General features: G+C 43.1%; 1 protein-coding gene across 7 annotated transcripts in view; it reads left to right on the top strand.

The window, feature by feature from the left end:
* The window catches only part of LOC117364282, a 202,894-nt gene extending 188,114 nt beyond the window's left edge, over positions 1–14,780 (top strand). For 2 of the 7 annotated variants that reach the window (XM_033953322.1, XM_033953325.1), the window contains one exon: positions 14,364–14,780. In XM_033953322.1, coding sequence (XP_033809213.1) covers positions 14,364–14,431 — 68 coding nt within the window. In that variant the 3' untranslated portion in view covers positions 14,432–14,780. Of the gene's footprint in view, positions 1–2,520; positions 2,638–4,664; positions 5,191–14,363 lie in introns of those variants that run through there. The other 5 variants (XM_033953320.1, XM_033953323.1, XM_033953318.1 and 2 more) reach the window with 4 other exon arrangements.
* The last annotated feature ends 5,051 nt before the right edge of the window (positions 14,781–19,831 follow it).

The following is a 19,831-nucleotide window of genomic DNA, read 5'->3' on the forward strand; positions in this document are numbered from 1 at the left end:
TTTGATGAAAGAGACTCGACTCGTGCGCATTTAAATACCTACATGATGTAAATGCGCACGAGTCAAAGTCTTTTTCATTTGTCAATAAAAATTTTGAAGGGAATGACGCAAATGACTCTCTAATTTCTTTGAAGGAAAAATGCATACAGCTCTTTGTTCATTTACACAGCGCTGATTGAATAATTAAAACGGTTAATTGTGTTTTCCTATAATCACATTTTGCTCATGGTGATGGATTTTTTGATGGCTAGATTGTATTTTAAGGTGCTGGCCGTTCTCAATCCAGTTCTCCTTGGGACCCCCCAAGCCAGTCAGGTTTTGAGGATAACCACAGTGAATATGCATGAGATAAATTTCCATACACTGCCTCCATTGTATGCAAATCCTTCTTATGCGTCTTCATTGTGGACATCTTGAAAACCTGACTGGCTTGGTGTGTCCCAAGGATTGGACTGAGAACATGGATTACTGTTTCCATAAAACATGTATGCACACACTGTCCCCTTCCCTCTATGAATGACAGTGAGAAATAGGCACAAAATTGGGAGCACAGTTATAGGATGGGGTCATTTATACGCAAAACACAAATGGTGCTTAATTAATGATAACAATGGGCACTAATTAAGTTAGCACCTAACTATTCTAAGCCCCTATTCTATAAATAGAGCGCCTAATTTCAATAACGCACAACTCCAAAGGGGTTGTGGCCAAGGGAAGGGGTGTGGACGGGTCAAGGGCATGCCAAGCATTTAGGTTCCAGTTTATAGAATACTTATACTGTATTTGCACACCTTAATGCCAGTAGTTAAATGCGCCGATATCCGTCTTGACCACGTTTCGCTTCAAGTTTGAAGCGAAACGTGGTCAAGATGGATGTCGGTGAACTAAAGGGGATGAGCCTTGGAAAAGCGGGACGAAAAATGTTTGCTTTCTCCCCGACTTTCAAGACCACAATATAAAGCTAAGTGTTATTTACTTCTAAATTAAATGTTTAAAAGTCACACTGTTGCAAACCTTGAATTACAAAGAGGAGAAAGCTTAGGACAATGAATTAAATAGGAGTCCATCTCTGAGGTTCTTTCTTAAGTCTAAATTAAAAACCTGTGAATCTTGGGATTGCTGTTGATACCTGTATTGTATTGGAAGAGAGCCCTAGTTAAAAGAATTAGTTAAGTGCAAGCATTTAACCGGTCTTTGGCTGCTGTAAATGCTCGCCCCTAAAGTTAGATGCGAAAATGCAGACATGCGGAATTACCATTACAGAATTTTTACTTTGTGCCCTGTATCTCAGGGTCTAACTTTAGGCGCCTTGTGCTAAATCCACTTCCATGCATGTGACACTCGGTATCATTAAGATGAGACACTCAAAATTTTGTCCTTACATGCTGGGGCCCAGTGCAAAAAATTAAGCAGGGAGTCCCCAATTCCTCTCCTCCCTGCCCTCCCCCCCCCAATGCCCTCCCCTCCAGCATCCCTCCCTTCATTTTAAAATCAGCTGCTCCAGGAGACCCCTGTCGGCCTGGATGTCTTTTCCATCTTCTCACATGGTTCCAAAGCCCCTCTCGCCTGTAAAAATGCAAAGAGGTCTAGGGTTTCCAGACATCCGGATTTCCCTGGATGACTTTTCAAAAGCTGGCACTTTGTCCAGGCTTTGAAAAGCTTCTATCAAATTGCTATTGGACAGGAGGGCATCCGCGCATCCGCGGATGCCACACAATGACATCATGCCACATCCGCGGATGCCCTCATGCCTGATGAGAGCAGGCAATGGGGATGGGGCGGGATTGGTGGCTGGACTTGGGTGTGATGGGGTGGAACTGGATGGGCTTGGGGGGGCGAGTCTAGGGGGTCCGGATTTTCCAAATCCTAAGGAGGTTGCCAGCATGGCAATTATGCTCCAGCTCTGACTACAGCCTCCTTAGCCCTGTTCCTCTGCCACAATCTACCCAAGTGGAAACAGGAAGTTGCATCAGAGGGGGGGAGGGGACCACGGCAAATGGAAAGCACCAAGGAGGAAATGGGCACAGCTAGAGTCGCCGTCATGCCGGCAACCTTCTTGCATTTTTACAGGTGAGGGGGCTTCCGAACTGGGTGAGGAGAAGGGAAGGACATTTAGGCTGGCGGGGACTCCCTGGAGCTGAGGGGCTCAGGGCATCTGCTCTATTTGCCCTCCCCTAAAGCCGGCCCTGGCTGCCAGAAAATCCAAGCTGTGTATAATAACAGAACAGAGCAACAGAAAAAAAGTTTCTGTGTCAGGATCCTCATCTTTGTGTTGGTAGACAGAGGTGGCAGAGATACATTTCAATGCTGCAGGCATAGGAGTCAACTTTTCCTAGTGATTGGAGTGCTAAATCCAATGGAAATTGCCCTTTCCCTGGACACATTAAAATAGTTTGCTCAATATCGGGGTGCTCAGGCCCCCATAGAACCCAGAGATCTGGCTCCTAAGACTGCAGGGCTTAAGAAATTAAACACCCTGCTGACATTTTCAAGTGACTTCTTTGTTTTCTGACTTTTAAGGAGCAAATGTCCACCATAAGGATATCAAAGGTCTTACTGCATTTGATTACATTACCGATTATGACGAATGGATTCAGAGTGGATTATTCTCTGATGATATCATGGGTTTATTGGAAGGTGAGGCTCTGGGGCTCATGGTGACCCGTCAAATGCGCGCAGGGTATTGGTTCACCGCCAATTCCGCAGGACAAATATGCGCCGCCCCCAATGTCTTCCCATTTGCGCTCTGGGGGGAGGGGGTTGAGGCAACACTCTCGCGCTTTCGTTGACAGGTGCGTGTGTTTAGATTTCTATCCCGTTCTTCCGAGAGCTCAGGACAGGTTACAATTGACATTCACAGTAAAGTTACAGGAGAATAAAATCATAGGTGCTCTCCTCCCGAAGCCTTCCCGTTTCCACTCTGAGGGGTGGTGGGGGGAAAAGCCCCACCATCACCACTACACTCATGCTCTCCTTCAAGGGGATGTTGACGCGCTCTCAATTTGAAGATTGCCGCAACCCCCCACATACACACTACACTTACAATTGTGCCCCAAAAATCCCACTCCCTCATGCGCACGCTTGTCGGTGCGTGCATTTGACGGAGCGGAATTGTCAGGGCGCAATTGTTCTGCGCGCTATTCACAGTGTACTGGGGCTCATACGTCTAGCACGCTGAACAGCAAAGGGCTGTATACCAGGGTTGCCGCAGTGTCATGCACAGAGGGAAGAGCGAATCTCCACTGGACAGTGCCAAATATCAGCCTTGAGCTGGAACAACTCCCTTGCTTTTGGAAGCCCAAGAAAAAAGGCTGCTGTGATATAGCGGTGACGGGTCAAAAGCGCGCGAGGACAAAGGCGCGCCGACAACCCAGCGCAGACAACTGAGCGCAGGGCTTGATCGCGCCGAAGAAAAACCTTATTTTAAAGGGCTCTGATGGGAGGTGTGGGGGGGAACCCCCCCACTCTATTTAATAGGGATCGCGCTGCCTCACGCTGCCATGTTGGGGGGGGGGTGTGGGTGTAACCCTCCACATTATACTGAAAACTTCACTTTTTCCCTAAAAAACAGGGAAAAAGTTAAGTTTCCAGTATAATGAGGGGGGTTACAGCCCCCCCAAACCCCCCACAACGCCAGCACGATCTCTATTAAGTAAAGTGGGGGGGGGTTCCCCACCAACACCCCCCCGTCGGAGCCCTTTAAAATACAGTTTTTCTTCGGCGCGATCAAGCCCTGCGCTCAGTTGTCTGCTCTGGGTTGTCGGCGCGCCTTTGTCCTCGCGCGCTTTAGACTATGAACCAAAGATGGTTCATGTAGGAAGGCTCCAACAAAGTTTGGGAGCCCATTTACTAAGGTCCAGTAGAATACGGGGCTTAGCGCATTTTAGCGTGGAACTTTCAACCCCTTTCTAACACAGCAGCACGAGAGGTATTTTTCAATTATGTTTTTCCTATTCAGGCTGTTTGTTAATGGTCACATTCATGTGTGTTTCCTGAATAAAGATAAAGTGGGAACACTTATCTCCTCCTATTTTTTTTTTTTTTTTGAGGGGGTCTAGACCAAGGGGAGGGGAAAGGACTTGGATTAGAGGGGGGGGGGGGAGAAGTAGGGGAATTGAGGGATCAAAAGGTAAAGAGCCTTTGAGGGCGGAGGTAGGCTTGAGCTGGGAGGTTGCTCTGTTGGCCTGGGAGCATCGTGCTGCAGCCTTGCGGCCCGACACTTGTGCCCTGCCCCCGATAAAGCTGCTTATTAGGTGGCTTGCAAGTAGCATTATTCTTTTACTATGAAATTCAGCAACCTGCGGGACTAAGATATTGTAAGGTTGCAGAATTCTGTGGTATATCAAGACAAAACAAAACAAAAAAAATTAAAAATGACCCAATGAAAATGATACTTCTCACTTCTCTGGAAAAATCTGCTTTTGAGTCCCAAGTGGAATGTCTGGCAGATTTTTATGGACGTCCACAGAAACATAAGTCAGTCTTAATATTGCTAAAGCACAAATACAACCATTACACTATGTGACACCACAATTCATAACGTGTTGCCTCCCGTGAAAGATAATTAGTAGATTCCATGAGATTTATATGGGAGAGGAAGAACATTCAAATGAGAACCTTTCAGCGTTTCATTTCTCACCTTTTTAATCTGCTCTGCTTTGCAGGCTACGACCTGAAACAGTCCAGCAAACTGGTTAGGTACGTGACAAACAAAATCAAGATGGAAGAAAATCACGAGCAGCCCATCGTGATAAGCCATTCAGAACTTTCTTTATTTGGGTCACCCATCACGCACAAATTGGACCTGTGATAAGTGCATCAAACACCTGGCAAGGCAGCCAAATTGCATTCTTCAGCCGTTTTTCAGATCCAGCATTTATTCATTTGTCGTCATTTGAGATCAGGATTATTTGTATAATAAACATTTCTACATAAGGTTACTCATTTTGGCCCCGATTCTATAACTTACAGTGCCGAACTTGTGTCACTCCACTAGGCGTCCTTTATATGAAGGTCGATTCATAAGCCATGGCAATTATACTTTTTTGCTCAAAAATGCGCCAACACTAGAAATCGAATACAGTAAAACCTTGGATTGCAAGTAACTTGGTGTTAAATTTTAACTTGTTATGCAAGCAGTGTCTTGCAATACAAATACATACAGTAAATACGCGTCACATCATCACAACTGAGCCGATGGCTTTTCTCTCTCCGACGCTGCGGGAGTATAGCGACTGTTCTAAACGAGCAAAGTCTTGCCATATGAGTACATACAGTATACACGCGTCACATCTGAGCCGATGGCTCTTCTCTCTCCGATGCTGCGGGAGTATAGCGACTGTTCTAAACAAGCGAGGTCTTGCAATACAAGTACGTATAGTATTTTATATTAAAGTTTTTCGGTTGTGGAACGAATCGTCTGAGTTTCCATTATTTCCTCTGGGGAAATTCGCTTTGATATACGAGTGCTTTGGATTACAAGCATGCTTCTGGAACGAATTATGCTCTTAAACCAAGGTTTTACTGTATATACATTTGAAAGTGTGTGACATGTACTTCTTAATGTTGTCAACAGACGAGAAATGAGTGCAGGAGTCTCTGGTAGGGGAGAAGCAAAAAACATGACAATTGAAGTCATCATTTTATTACGGTATACATAGTAACATAGTAAATGACAGCAGTTAAAAACCCGAGTGGTCCATCCAGTCTGCCCAACCGTACATACTCCATAAATTAATTTAGTTTAAATGGTTCCTTTTCTTAGATATTTCTGGGCCAGAAACCCAGAGCCTTGCCCTGTAGTGTACTTAGGTTCTATCTAATGGAGTCTCCATCAAAGCTCACCCAAGCCCATCTTAGCCATCGAAACCCTCCCCAGCCCGTCCTCAACCGAATGTCCATATACAGGACACAGGCCGTGCAAGCCTGCCAGTACTGGCCTTAGTTCCTTCAATGTATATGGACACGTTAGTGTTTAGCGCGCGCTAATTCGATTAGTGCACGCTTATTCGATTAGCACACGCTAATCGGTTAGCCCACCTTAGTAAAAGAGGGGGTAAGTCGACCATGTCTATTCTCCACCCCTAACTATGCCTACTTTTCAGGTAGCTGTAATTAGGTGTCAGAGGTTGCCTCGACTTAGGCGTCACTAGGCACAGTAATGTAATGTAATGTAATTTATTTCTTATATACCGCTAATCTGTTAGGTTCTAAGAGGTTTACAGAAAATATACATTAGGGTGCATTAAATTATAAGTAAGATAGGTACTTAAAAATTCCCTTACTGTCCCGAAGGCTTACAATCTAACTAAAGTACCTGGAGAGTAATAAAGAAGTGAAAAATAGATATAGAGGAAAAAATAAGAAAATAAACATTCTAACAAGACTACATTGATCTAAAGGACTTTGGAAGGTTGAAGAGAGGAGAGATAGGAATAGATGCAGAAGGGAGGAACCGTTGAACAATAGAATTCTGGGGAAATTTAAATGATAAAAATAAAACAAAACAAGTGGCATAACAATGAATGAGATTAAAATAATTCATAAACTGGAAAGAAAAATCAAAATAAAATCAAAACATTCCACGCACAACCCAAATTAGCAATTAAAATAATTGTTTGTAATGGGGTTTTTTTTTTTAACGGTGTGGTCAATTAAAAAAATAATCAAATTGTGCACGGATTTAAATTAGGCATCGCTAGGCGTCCTCGATGTAAGAACCCCGCGACGCGTAACTTAGCCACACCCAATAGAATCAGGAAGGTGGTGGAGAGGAAAACCGTGACAGAATTAATAAAAAGGGTGGGACGAACACAGAGGACCTCTGATAAGAATACAAATGGTATAAATTGAAGAACTAAGGCTGGTACTGAGCAGACTTGCAATATTTGTGCCCTGTCTATGGCAATTCAGTTTAGGATGGGCTGGGGAGGGCTTTGACAGGAACCCCAGCAATTTGGAACATGAGGACGGTGCTGGGTCTGAATCCCGCAAACAACGATGTAGTTTGGATAGGATGAAGTGAGCTATGACAGCAACGCCACTAGTTGGAACCTTAAGGACAGTACCTGGATGACTTCTAAAGTCTATGGCCCAGAAATAACAGAAAACAAAAGACGATTTAATTTCATCATGAATTTATAATTCGTGTAAATATAGGGCAGACTGAATGGACTGTTCAGGCCTTTATCTGCTGTCATTTACTATATTACTATGGGGCTCTCTTTCAAAAAAGATAGATATCCAAAAGATGGCATAAACCGGCACCTGGACATCTTACTAATTGAAACGTCCATGTCGGCATTTTCAAAACTTACTTTCTAGACGTCTTTGTGGTTGTTTTGTCTCCAGTACTTCTAAATCTTAAGGTGGCATGTTAGGGGTGTGTTTTGGTTGGGATTAGGGAGCCCAGGAATGAAAATGAAAAAAAAGCCCAACCCAAGTTCCTTCAACCGAAATAGCAGCATTAAAAGTATCTTCTCTTTCGGAAGCACCGATTTTAATAAAATAAATATTCTGCTTGGTTGCATTAACCCTTTAAGAGCATAATAGAATGTTAATAGGGAAAATCATGAACATTGCATAAATAGACTTTTCTTCTATGGTTCATTAGATGCCATTATTATCAAGTGTATTATACAAATTAAAATGAGGCATTTGCAGTGTCTCACACACCATGCAACGTCTCAGAAAAGGAGGATCTATGGGTCTGGTTTGGTGTTTTTCCCCTTCTGGGCCTTCTGGGAATCTTTGTAAAGCACGATACCTTTAATTGAACCGACACAAGAATAATCAAGAAATGATGCAGTGCACGAACTTGCAAGATCACACAAATTCCTTCCTCCTCCAGACATTTGGAAACGAGTCCTGTTTCAGTCGAGGTTTATGACTGACTGATTCATTTCTCTAACTATACCTTTCCTGCCACGGGTTCACCCTGTGCCCACACAAAGTACTTAATCTATCAACAATTTATTCTCATTACTTGTATAAATTCGCTGTAGCTCAGCAGCATGCAAAATAAGTTACATCACCTGTGAAAGCATCTCCGTAGTACATTATTATTATTTTTATGTTGAGTTCTACTCTCAGTGCTTTACCAATAATTTGCAAATGGAACTGTTTTGCATTGCAAATTACATGCAAAGCAAACTAAGGTTTTGACATAGCAGGGGGTGCAAAGATTAAAGGCTGTTCTTAGTCCTGGAAAATGGAGGGAGGATTGAAGATGTATTCCATTAGCAAACAGGAGGGAATTGGTGGAAGACGGCTGCCTAGCTTAGCAGAGGAGTACATGGGCGCTGAGGTGGACAACATGGTGAGGGCCTTGGTTATGCCATTTTCGGGACCTTTGGGAACAACATAAGAATGCACCTAGCGTTGCGACACACAGTCGCAGGAGCACAGCTGCAGGGGCGTGGTCTGAAGGGGCGTGGCCTAAGGGGCACACTCCTCTGGAGCCCCTCCATAGCCCAAAGGAGGCCGGTAGGCTGGAGACTGGAAATCAGCCACAACCGTGAGTAATCTCCTTTTACAATATGGGAAAGAAATGGAAAGTTGTAACTCCTCAGAATTTGGTTGGTCCCATGGACAAACATACAAAAAAAAATCTCTTTTCCAGTAACTCCCGCTGGAGCTTCTTATTTATATCCTGTCCTCTCCCCAAAAGCTCAGAACGGGTTACAATTTTACAGTCAGAATTGCCGCGTAAGAAGTTGAATAAGGATATTGTAATGAGATGGACAGGGCACAAATTCGGGGGGGGGGGGGATGAGTTTGGGATCATGTGGATGGAGTGCGAGGTAGGGGAGGAAGTTTGGTTGATGGTATAGGTGCTGATGGAGATTCTTTGGTTTAGCAAATGATAAACAGTTTCAGGTATCAAGTTCTTTCGTTGTAGACTGTGGAGCAAACTGTTTGAGGTTGGAAGGAGGGGGTTAGGCAAAGATGTGGGTTTTTTGGCTTTCCTGGAAATGTAAGAGACCCTCTAGGGATTTGATAAATGGGGGTAGGTTGTTCCATAGGTTTGGTAGGAAGTGGGATTAGGATCATTTTCGGGCTGTTTGAAGCTGGAGGGCATTTCCTGGTAGAATCTGTAGGCATACTTCACCCTGGGAGTTTCTACTACTCCCCAATCCATGTCTGGTGCTTCTCTAAGTTCTGTGGGGTTCCCTAACCCACTTACCTCCTATGACCTCTTTCATTTTCCCTGAGGATGGGTCTCCCATTATGGTTCCCATTTCTCAGTGAGGGGTTTGAACGGCAAATGAGCAGAATATTTAAGAGCGCTCACTGAACACTATTATTTCCATTCCTGCACCTGTGGCTTGTCCAGATTTTTTGCTGGTCATATCCAACCAAATGTTATCTTAATGGATGTTTGGAAGCTCACCAAGTGGATCAAATTAAAGCTCAAGGGTTTTGTTTCAAAACTATGTGATTTTACAGAACAGACTGCTCAGGGTTTGGACTCTATAGTTATGAAACAGTTGAGATGTGATATATGTCTAAATGATATTGAACCTAAGGTCTTAGTACGTCAGGCAACAAATACTTCGCATATAAAGGACTCCTTAGCATTTTATCACAAGGCCGAACAATTGGTAAATCAATATAGAACTAAGAATTTAAGGATATTGAATTTTCCTGTGACAGTATTGCTTTCTCCTAAGATTCTGTCTCCTGAGGTTTTGTCTTATCAAAGAATCTGATTCTATTATGATTTCAAATATATATTATTTACCACAGAGAAAGATTTCAGTAGAGGCAGGAGGTGAGGGTGTGAATGTTTTAGAAGCCATCTCAGATATTGATTTGACAAAGTTTTTAGAAACCTTCCAAGATGATTTCAAACAATGTGCCACCCTCCTTGTCACATTGATAAGTGAAATTGTTAAAATTAATATTCTCAGAACATAATTTTAAAAAGAAGAATGAAAACTTCTGTGGCCAAAAATAATCTTTTCTGATGGGGCAAAGGCCACTCACTTGAAAAGAAACAATTTTTAGACTTCAAATTTAGAATTCAGGTCTTAGGAGCTTCCTTCTTTCTGAAATTTCTGTGTAAATGCCTAATTATGTATCAGAATGTACAATATGTTTATTTTAGGGCTGTACACTGATTAAAAATTTTAACTGCATGATTAATCATGTTTAAAAAGCACCCCTTGTACAGTACAATATAGAGATAGCAGGTGTAAATTCTCATAATTGACATAGTTCAACTACTAAACTAAAAATAAAATAATTTATCATATCTTTGTTGTCTGGTGATTTTTATCTTTCTAATCCTCTCATTCCCTGACTCGGATGCTGCTTCCCTGTGCTTGCAGCACCCACCCAGCATCTTTCCCTTCTTCCTCCTTCTTCCCTCCCCACCACCCGAGATCCACCATCTCTCCCTTTCTCTTCCTAACTACCCTCCCATCCAGCATCTCTTCCTCCTTCTTCTTCTTCCTCTTCCTCCTTCTTCCCGCCCCACCACCCCCAGTTCCACCATCTCTTCCTTTCTCTCTCCCTCCTTAATGATTTATTTAGTTTTATAGCCCCAGCACCCTGAAGTTTTGGGTTCAAACCCAGGTTGCTCCTTGAGACTCTGAGCAAGACACTTAATCCCCCCATTGTCCTAGGTACGTTAGACAGATTGTGAGCCCACAGGGACAGACAAAGAAAAATGCTTAAGTACCTGAATAAATTAATGTAAACCGTTCTGAGCTCCCCTGGGATAATGGTATAGAAAAATAAATAAATAAGTATAAAATAAATAAAGCAGCAATATTGATATGCTTTGTATCTATTTTCTTATTTGTGTTGCTTTGAAATTCCCATGCAATTCTCTTGATTTGGGTCTTTAAAATGGCTATTTTTGCCCTATTAAGGAACATGTCCAGCATTTCTTTTGCAAGCTGAATATTAAAATGGCCATTAGCATGTGGTACTTTGGTTGTAATTAGTGTGGATGCATTTAGCACTTCCTATTTAGTAAGCACTAAGGGCCAAATTCTCCAAATAGCATTGCAAAGTTAGGTGGTGGTGGTTTGAGCTGGAAGTGGCCTTAGACTTCTATAGGCACCCCTATACGCTTCCGTAGGCATGAGACCGGCACCTTAAATGTAGGCCTTTAAAGTAGAGATCTGTACGGGAACAGGGATTGCGGTAATCCCATGGGTCCTGTGGGGGTCCCGCAGGAATCCCCCCTAACCCATGGGACTCCCACGGGGACCCCCCTCTGGCCCACGGGACTCTCACGGGGACCCCCCTCTAGCCAATGGGACTCCCATGGGGATGGAAGGCTTTGGAAGCAGTGTTTGTCCATATAATATAATGGACACGTCAGCCTTAGTAAAAGAGGGGGTTTATAAGTTAATTACCTGAACAGAAAACAAAAAAAGGGTTCCACCAAAGAGATTCCACGAGGAAACAGCAGCGCAAACACAAAAGAAACTGTGGAATTGATGATCCTGTCAGAAGTAATTGCTACTTTTTATGGGGACGGGCGGGAATGGAGGAAATTCCTTGCGGGGATGGGTGGGGACGGAGAGGATCCTGACGGGGACAGGTGGGGACGGAGAGGATCCTGGCGGGGACAGGCGGTGATGGGTGGGATTTCTGTCCCCGTGCAACTCTCTACTTTAAAGGCTGGCCTACATTTAAGGCGCCTATGTTAAAAAAAAACCCAAAAAACGGCGTGATTCTGGACACCTGCCAGTGATTGACACCCGCCAGTGAATTTCACTTCATGTACTTCTTCTCAGGTGATCTATGCGATCTGGTGCCCTTGTGCTTTAGTTTACGTTGAATTTGAGAATGATAGAACATCGTAGATGCATACAACAACAATATATTAATGCCCACTTAGTGGCCCATTGTTTAGAATCGGGTCACTCGTTTAATGTTTTGCTGCAGTGGAAGGGTGACATTGTCGGCAAGAGGGGGAGATCTGGAAAGATTGATAACAAATAAAGAAAGAAAGTGGATTTTTTTTTGGCTGCGAACAGTGGCGCCTGGTGGGCTGAACCGTGACAGTGATGGGTGGTTATTATTGATATGCCTCACCAACTATCTCGAGGACCATAACTTACTCCATCCCACGCAATCCGGCTTCAGAACTAACTTCAGCACAGAGACACTATTAGGACCCCTTATCGACACAGCAAAACAACACCTCAGCTTTGGAAAAAAAATGCTGCTCATACAGTTGGACCTGACGGCGGCATTTGACTTGGTAGACCATAACATCATACTACAAATCTTGGACTCAATAGGCATCTCAGATAAAGTATACTCATGGTTTGAAGGTTTCTTAAAATCCAGAACATACAAAGTAAAATCATACAAAGAAAAATCCAAACCTTGGTCCAACCCCTGCGGCATTCCACAAGGATCCCCACTGTCCCCTACTCTCTTCAACCTATATACGACCTCTCTCGGCGTTTACCTGAACAAACAAGGCCTAACCTCTTATAGCTATGCTGATGACATCACCATCCTCATTCCTTTTGACCAACCAAAGCTCTTAATGACAGACACACTACACCGAACTCTAGTTACAGTTACGACTTGGATGGACGACCACAAACTGAAACTCAACCCAGACAAAACTAAATTCATCCTCCTAGAAAATAACAAAATCCCAACTATAACCAACTTAGAAATCAGCTCTATCAACTACCCTTTGCAAACCACCCTAAAACTACTAGGTATGACTATTGACAAAGGCTGCACCATGCAACCACAAATAAACAAAACAATACAGAAATCTTTCGCAGTAATGAGAAATCTTAGTCAAGTCCGAAAATTCTTCGAAAAAACACAATTTCAGCTCCTAGTACAATCTCTAATCCTAAGTATCCTAGACTACTGCAACATTCTCTACCTCCCCTGCCCTGCAATAATGATTAAACAATTACAGACAATTCAGAATACAGCTCTGAGTCTCATCTACTCATTGAAAAAACATGACCACATTACTGAGGCATTCATCAACTCACATTGGCTTCTAATCCAGGAAAGAATACAATTTAAATTCTACTGTATACTATTTAAAACTATAAATGGAGACAGCCCAATCTACCTAAACGATCGCCTCATCCAACTACCTCTACCAGGCATAGAAAAACACACACCCCATTCACTTACCCCCCCAATCAAAGAAGTAAAACGGAAAAAACTATACGACAGCCTACTAGCCACTCAAGCAGCAAAAATAGATAACCAAATCTCCAACCTATTGATAACAACTCCAGACTACAAGATGTTCAGAAAGGAAATAAGAAATCCCTTAGTAAAGCTTAATACCATGAATACCCCTTCTTGCCATCCCCTCCTCAACCCCTGATCCTTCTTATCCCTCTCTTGGAAACGTAGCGTTCTGTCTTGGCTCTGTGATTTCAACTTCCGTTGGATAGAGATGTGAAGTTTGAGGAAGAGACTCTGGTGGAGTTTTGGATTGGGACATAAATAAAGTAAGGGTACTAACCAGTAGAAGTGGAGAGTACAGGGCCTGTTGAACAAGTGTTGGTATAGCAGGGAAGGAGGTGGGTGCAGGTTTGAGTATTGGACAATCATGATACTCTTTGCAGGTTGATGATTTGTAGCAGAGAGCAGTGGGTGTTGTAAAAAGTGATTGTTACATTTTGGCGAGCAGGTATCCATGATTAGGTGCTTGGCTTATTTTTATTTTCATTATTATTATTATTATTTTTTGTTTGTTTAATAGGAGGTCTGTGCGGTGCTCGGGTTTTTATTGGGAGCTGAGTTAGATAGGAGGGATGAGCGTGCATATGACATAATCTGGATAAAGGAAGGTGTTTTGGATATGACGTGGCTGTTCCAAGCGCGGGGTTTGTTTATGTTTCATGTTTTATGGGGAGATTTTTTGTAGTCTGAGGACTGTAGAGATTGTTTTTGACTATTTGGGGGGAATGGTCTTTTCCGATGTTTTGAAGCGGATTTGCATAAGGGATTTTTTTTGATGATTTTGAATTTGATGGGTTGAATGGAGTTTAATGGGAGGGGTATAGATGACGTTATGTATGTGGGTGTTGATGTGGGTTTGGCTGGGGTTGGAGTAGTATGAAGTGGATTGGATATTTGAAGATGGGGTGTGGTTGATTTGGATTGATGTTAGAATAGGTTGAGTATTTAAGAGTGTGTGTGTGTATGAATTGAGACATCAGGCCCGCAGCAGTGCGTGTTGAAAGTCACAAGTTGAATTCCCTTTGAGCGTCTTGCCTTCTGATGAGTGAGTACGTGGGCGTGGGGTGCGGTAGGGTTTCTTGAATTGGGGATTTTTGTAAGTGGTTTCATTGCACGTTTGGAGCATGTCTTGAGAGGTTTTTTTGTTTTATTTTTTGATGTTATAGACGTGTATGTTGGTAAATCCCCCGATGCAAGTCCACGGACCAAAACGCTGAAAGGGACAGTAGAGTAGCTGTACCCTAGCGTTGGGAGTGCAATTTGAACAGCCCTGGAGTCCTAATGGACAGTTAAGTGACGTCTCACACGTTATGCCTATCAATAATTGTCCTTGCAGTTCAAAGTTATTGTATAATATCCTTGATTTTGATTTATTTGTGATTGATTGTGAGTGATATCTTTAACTGTAAAATATCCTTGATTTATACTTTTATTGTGTTAAAATCCAATAAAAATATTTTAAAAATGAAATGAAACTAAAGTAGTTTTGCTGCATGGATGTGAATTTATAACTAACTTTAAAATTCATTGTGTTTGTTAAAAAAAAATACCTTAGGTGTCCTTTTATCAAGCTGCGGTAGGGGTTTAACGCGCGTAATACCGCATGTTAAATCGCCTGCCGCGCTAGCCACTAACGTCTGCATTGAGCATGCGTTAGTTTTTTTAGCCGGCTGCGGGAGTTAGCGCGTGATGAAATGTCTGACGCCCTAATCCCGCTAGCGCGGCTTGATAAAAGGACCCCTTAGACGTTTAGAAAGGTTGGGGGGGGGGAGAAACAAATGATTAAAGAAGATTAGGATTGGTGAAGTGGGTACTGAAATAGCTGTGTGCTATAGGAGGTCCCATGATCCCTTTCCAATTGGATTTCTGATGTTTCTCTCTCTTTTAATTTTAATTCTCATTGTATGAACTTCTGTCACAAATTCTCTTGCTGTGTGGGATGATTTTCATGTAAAGATGAATAATGTATTATAATTAGAGTGGATCAGATGTCCGATTGTATAAAATATAGTGTTTGATACTACCCTGTTTTCTTTGATGGTGATTGTCATGCGGCAGGTGCCTCTTCTAGAATCAGGCCCTAAGAGTCCAATTCTATAAATGGGGTTCAGAAAAACATGGGTGCTAAGCTAAATTCTATAAAGAGCACGCATTTCCCTCCAAATTCTGCATATGGCGCCATAAGTTGCACACGCAAATTGGTGCGCACAGCCAATTTGCGTGTGCAGCTTGTTTAACAAGCCATTCGGTGCCTATAATTGGCACTTATTAGATTTAATTAGACATTTTGAGGTTCATAATTGAAACAGAAATACGTCTATAAAGAGTAGCAACATTCCAAAATCCCCAAAAGAGTAACAAGATTCTGGAATCTCAAAGAGTAGCAAGATTTGGAATGCCAAAGAGTTGCAAAGTTCCGGAACTCCAAATAGTAGCAACATTCTATGCTCCAGATCCCAGGGCAAGCAGTGGCTTCTGCCATATCTGTCACAATACCAGACTATGGACTTTTCCTCCAGGAACTTATCCAGACTTTTTTTTTTTTTTTTTAAATCCAGCTATGCTAACCACATTCTCTGGCAATGAGTTCCAGAGCTTAACTATTCTTTGAGTGAAAAGAAATTTTTCTCCTATTTGTTTTAAAAGTTTTTCCATGTAAAAGTAAACATTCCCCCAAAAAAGAGAGTGAACATCTCAAGTGCTGCTTTTTCCCTTGCTCCCAAAAGCACCTAAAAGCTCTTGGCTGAGCGATACACAATGGTGATGGCTGCAATACAGAAAAGTACTAAGACTGTTTTTACCAACAATTTGTTCTTCATTTAAAAACATGTAAACCTTTTCCAAATTGTATGATGAACTGTCTTCATCCACCATGGAGTCCAGTCACAACAAATTAGTGTTTGGTTTCAACTGCAGTGTAGAGTCACTTAAAAGACAGCAATTCCTCTGACCATGGACTGGTTTAATAACAATCCAGAATATAGGACCATGCCTTGGATTATTTATAACCAACTGGCAGACAAAGCTCTTCAAAGGTTTCTTTCAGGAGCTATAACAATGATTTTCTTGAATAGGGTGCAAATTGTTCAGGACATTTTCGATTACTGCAGTTCATCACTTTGGACAAATTGTAGTCAGGGTCACCCCCTCCCCCTTCCTTGCACAAGATACAAAAATTTAGAAGGTTTTTTTGTTTGTTTTTTATAGCAGGGGTAGGGAACTCCGGTCCTCGAGAGCCATATTCCAGTCGGGTTTTCAGGATTTCCCCAATAAATATACATTGAAAGCAGTGCATGCACATAGATCTCATGCATATTCATTGGGGAAATCCTGAAAACCTGACTGGAATACGGCTCTTGAGGAATGGAGTTCACTACCCCTGTTTTATAGGAACTAAAAATTGGGGGACTTTAATTTACACAATCGTTCAATATACATGATGGGAGCAGCCCATGGGGCTTCTTGGGATTCCTCCACCACACAATTCAGGTTTTATCATTCCAAATGAATAGTTTAGTGGTGTATACTTGTGAAATGGTGTTGACAGAAAATATATTTTTCCAGTGGTATCCCCTATACACACAGCCCATTTACAGAGACCCATACATAGATCAAAATCATGCAAAGGTTTCTCTTGATTCTAGATATCCTTTCAGGCTATTCCAGGGATCTATCCATGACTTGGATTCCAATTCTACTGGAGTCTCTTTGGGTCATTTATTTTCCTTTATAGAAGCAAAACTGTGGCAATTATTTTATTTCTTCCATTTGTGCATCACACCTACCTATACAAGCTCTAGGCGCCATTACAGAGGAACAGGTTAGAAGAGAGTAGGGGGACTATGGAGAGCAGGAAGGAGTGGAGAGGAGAGAAGCATGTAGAATATTTCATAGTTAGGAGCACCATCTATGTAAATGGGTTCATAGTCAAATGCGCGCAAGACAACAGCGCACGGACAAGTGAGCGCAAGGCAACCGAGCGCCAAGACATTTGAGCGCAAGACAATTCAGTGCAAATCATTTTTAGTAACAAGCACGAGCAGGACAAATGAGCGCAAGACATCTGAGCGCAGGCAAGTGAGCGCAAGACATCTGAGCGAGAGACATCTGAGCACCGATTGTGTAGCGCGCATCTTATATAGCTTTCAAAAGTAATGACATAAAAATATATTGTCCGCATGCGCGTGAACCAAAAATATAAACATACCTGGAAATGAAGAAATCTGAAATCTGGAAGTAGTGTCGCTCTCACCAGAGGCGAGTATAATACGCGCAAGACAAATATCTGTTATAGAGCAAGTTCTAGCAAAACCAGAGCTTTACCTATAATGGACACGGTCAGGCAGCGAAAGGAAGGCGGGCTGTTCTGAGCACATATATAAAAAGGAAATGTAACCATAGTAACGAAAATGCATTCACGTGACTTATATTCAAAGCACAAAGAGGCAAGAACCATACTGATAACGTGGTGACGTGTTGACGTGCTGAACGTGCGCGTGCCCTTCGCCATGCGCCATTTTGCGGTGCGCTGAATTGTCGTTGCGCTCAGTTATCCCTGCGCTCAATTGTCTTGCTCTGAGTTATCCTTGCACGCTGTTATCTTTGCGCTGATTTGTCTTGTCGGTTTTGTCGGCGTGCTGCTGTCTTGCGCGCTTTTGACCTAAATGAATTAAAGTAATACGTAAAAAGAAATAGAAGGGAGGAACCGTTAAACAATAGAATTCAGTTAATAAAATAAAAAGAACAGGGGTAAAAACAATGGAATAAAATTTAAAATAATTCATAAACTGGAAGAAAAAATTGGAAAACAAAATCAAATAAGTTTGGCAGAAGTCCAATTTCCTGAAGCAGCTCTGTTGCCTCAGCATATTATAAATAATCCCAGCGGCAAAAGTCCAGACGGGACAGATATCACTCGGGCTTTCCAGCTGCTGCAGCCCTGACTCATTGCTTCCAGGCAGAAGATGCACACAGATAGAACAATCCAGCGCCAGGCCGCTGATGCTCATGGGCAGCTCCTAAAGAATACAGCACTCTGCCTCCATCGGACAACTGGGAGGAGGAGTCCACGGCACGGTCCCACTCCACGGATCCGGAGACACCACCAGCTCCTCCCCAATGAGAGAGAGCAGACACCGCCCCATCCTAGGCAGCGATCAATCATGCCTCCACTGGTCCCGCCTCCAGCAACGATCTCCCCGCAGTGATCGCCAGTCACCACACGCACGTAGGAGGGGCCTCTGCTGAAAATGAACCATTCCAGGCCTTTAGGTTAGTAGACAATTAGAGAGGTTCAAGCACTTGTGCTAACCAGAAGTTAATTTGGGGAGGGCGGAGGTGGGCTGAAAGGCTAAGCATTTCCTGTCATACCTCCCTTGGATCATACCTTTGCTGGCAAGCTCTACCATCCGCAGTTTTACCACTGCAGCTCTGCCCGTGCTATCTAAGATATGGGGAAGCAGATAGGCTGCGCCAGCCTCCAATGCCAGCATTTCAACACATGCTCAGTTCAAATGCATGAACTGAGCATGTGTGGAAATGCCAGCATTACTGGCTCTAGAGCAGTGGTCTCAAACTCGCGGCCCAGGGGCCACATGCGGCCCTCAGTATATTTATCATAATCACAAAAGTAAAATAAAACAGTTTCTTGATCATATGTCTCTTTAGCTATAAATGACAATATTATTATTAAGACTTAGCCAAAAGGAAAGATTATTATTAAGACTTAGTCAAAAGGAAAGATTTATAAATTATAAAGAGTTTTACCTCATGCAAAATTGTCATTTCTTTAATAAGACATTAACTATTTTTTCTGAGGCCCTCCAAGTACCGACAAATTCAAAATGTGGCCCTGCAAAGGGTTTGAGTTTGAGACCACTGCTCTAGAGTCTAGAGCACTCTGTTGACTTCCTGCTGCTTAAGCAGCCTGGACAGGGGTCCAGAAATAAAACTCTTCAGCTGGCAGGGCTTCAGTACTCCCATCAGCCATGTATTGGTTGTCACAATTTTGAAGGAGACCATCTATCCATTCCTCCCGCCTACCCTCCCCCCACCCCCATGAAACCGTGATGCTGACCCAAACCCTTGTGCCATATCTTATCATCCGTGGTGCAATCTCGATGCCGGCCCGATCCCCTAGTCCAATCTTATTATCCCTACTGGTCCAGTGGCTTCTTTGGAGGACAGGAAAGAGCCTCCTCTTTCTTGCCCCTGTTCTTGAGAGTCATGCTGGTCCGAAGATGTTCATAATGGAGGCTGAGACTGCATGGGCTTCAAGTCTCATGAGGCTGCTCCATGCAGTCTTGGCAGCCATTTGAAGATCTTCAGACCAGTGTGGCTCTCAGTAATAGGGGCAGGAAAGAGTCAGCTCTTTCCTGTCCCCAAAGAAGCCACTGGACCACCAGGGATAATAAGGTAGGGTGGGAGGGGGGTCCGGTCGGCATTGGGACTACACAACAGGGGATAGGCAGGCAGGAGGGAGGGGCAGTTGGCAGGGCTGGCATCGAGATTGTACCATGAGGGTTAAGCGGGCAGGAGGGAGGGGCGGATGGCAGATCAAGCATCGGCAGGGGCAAAAAAGGAGTTGGGTTCTTTCCTGCCCCTGAAGAAGTCTCTAGACCACTAGGAATGTAAA

Source organism: Geotrypetes seraphini, chromosome 7 (genome assembly GCF_902459505.1).
Source record: "Geotrypetes seraphini chromosome 7, aGeoSer1.1, whole genome shotgun sequence".
In the NCBI taxonomy this organism is placed as follows: domain Eukaryota; kingdom Metazoa; phylum Chordata; class Amphibia; order Gymnophiona; family Dermophiidae; genus Geotrypetes; species Geotrypetes seraphini.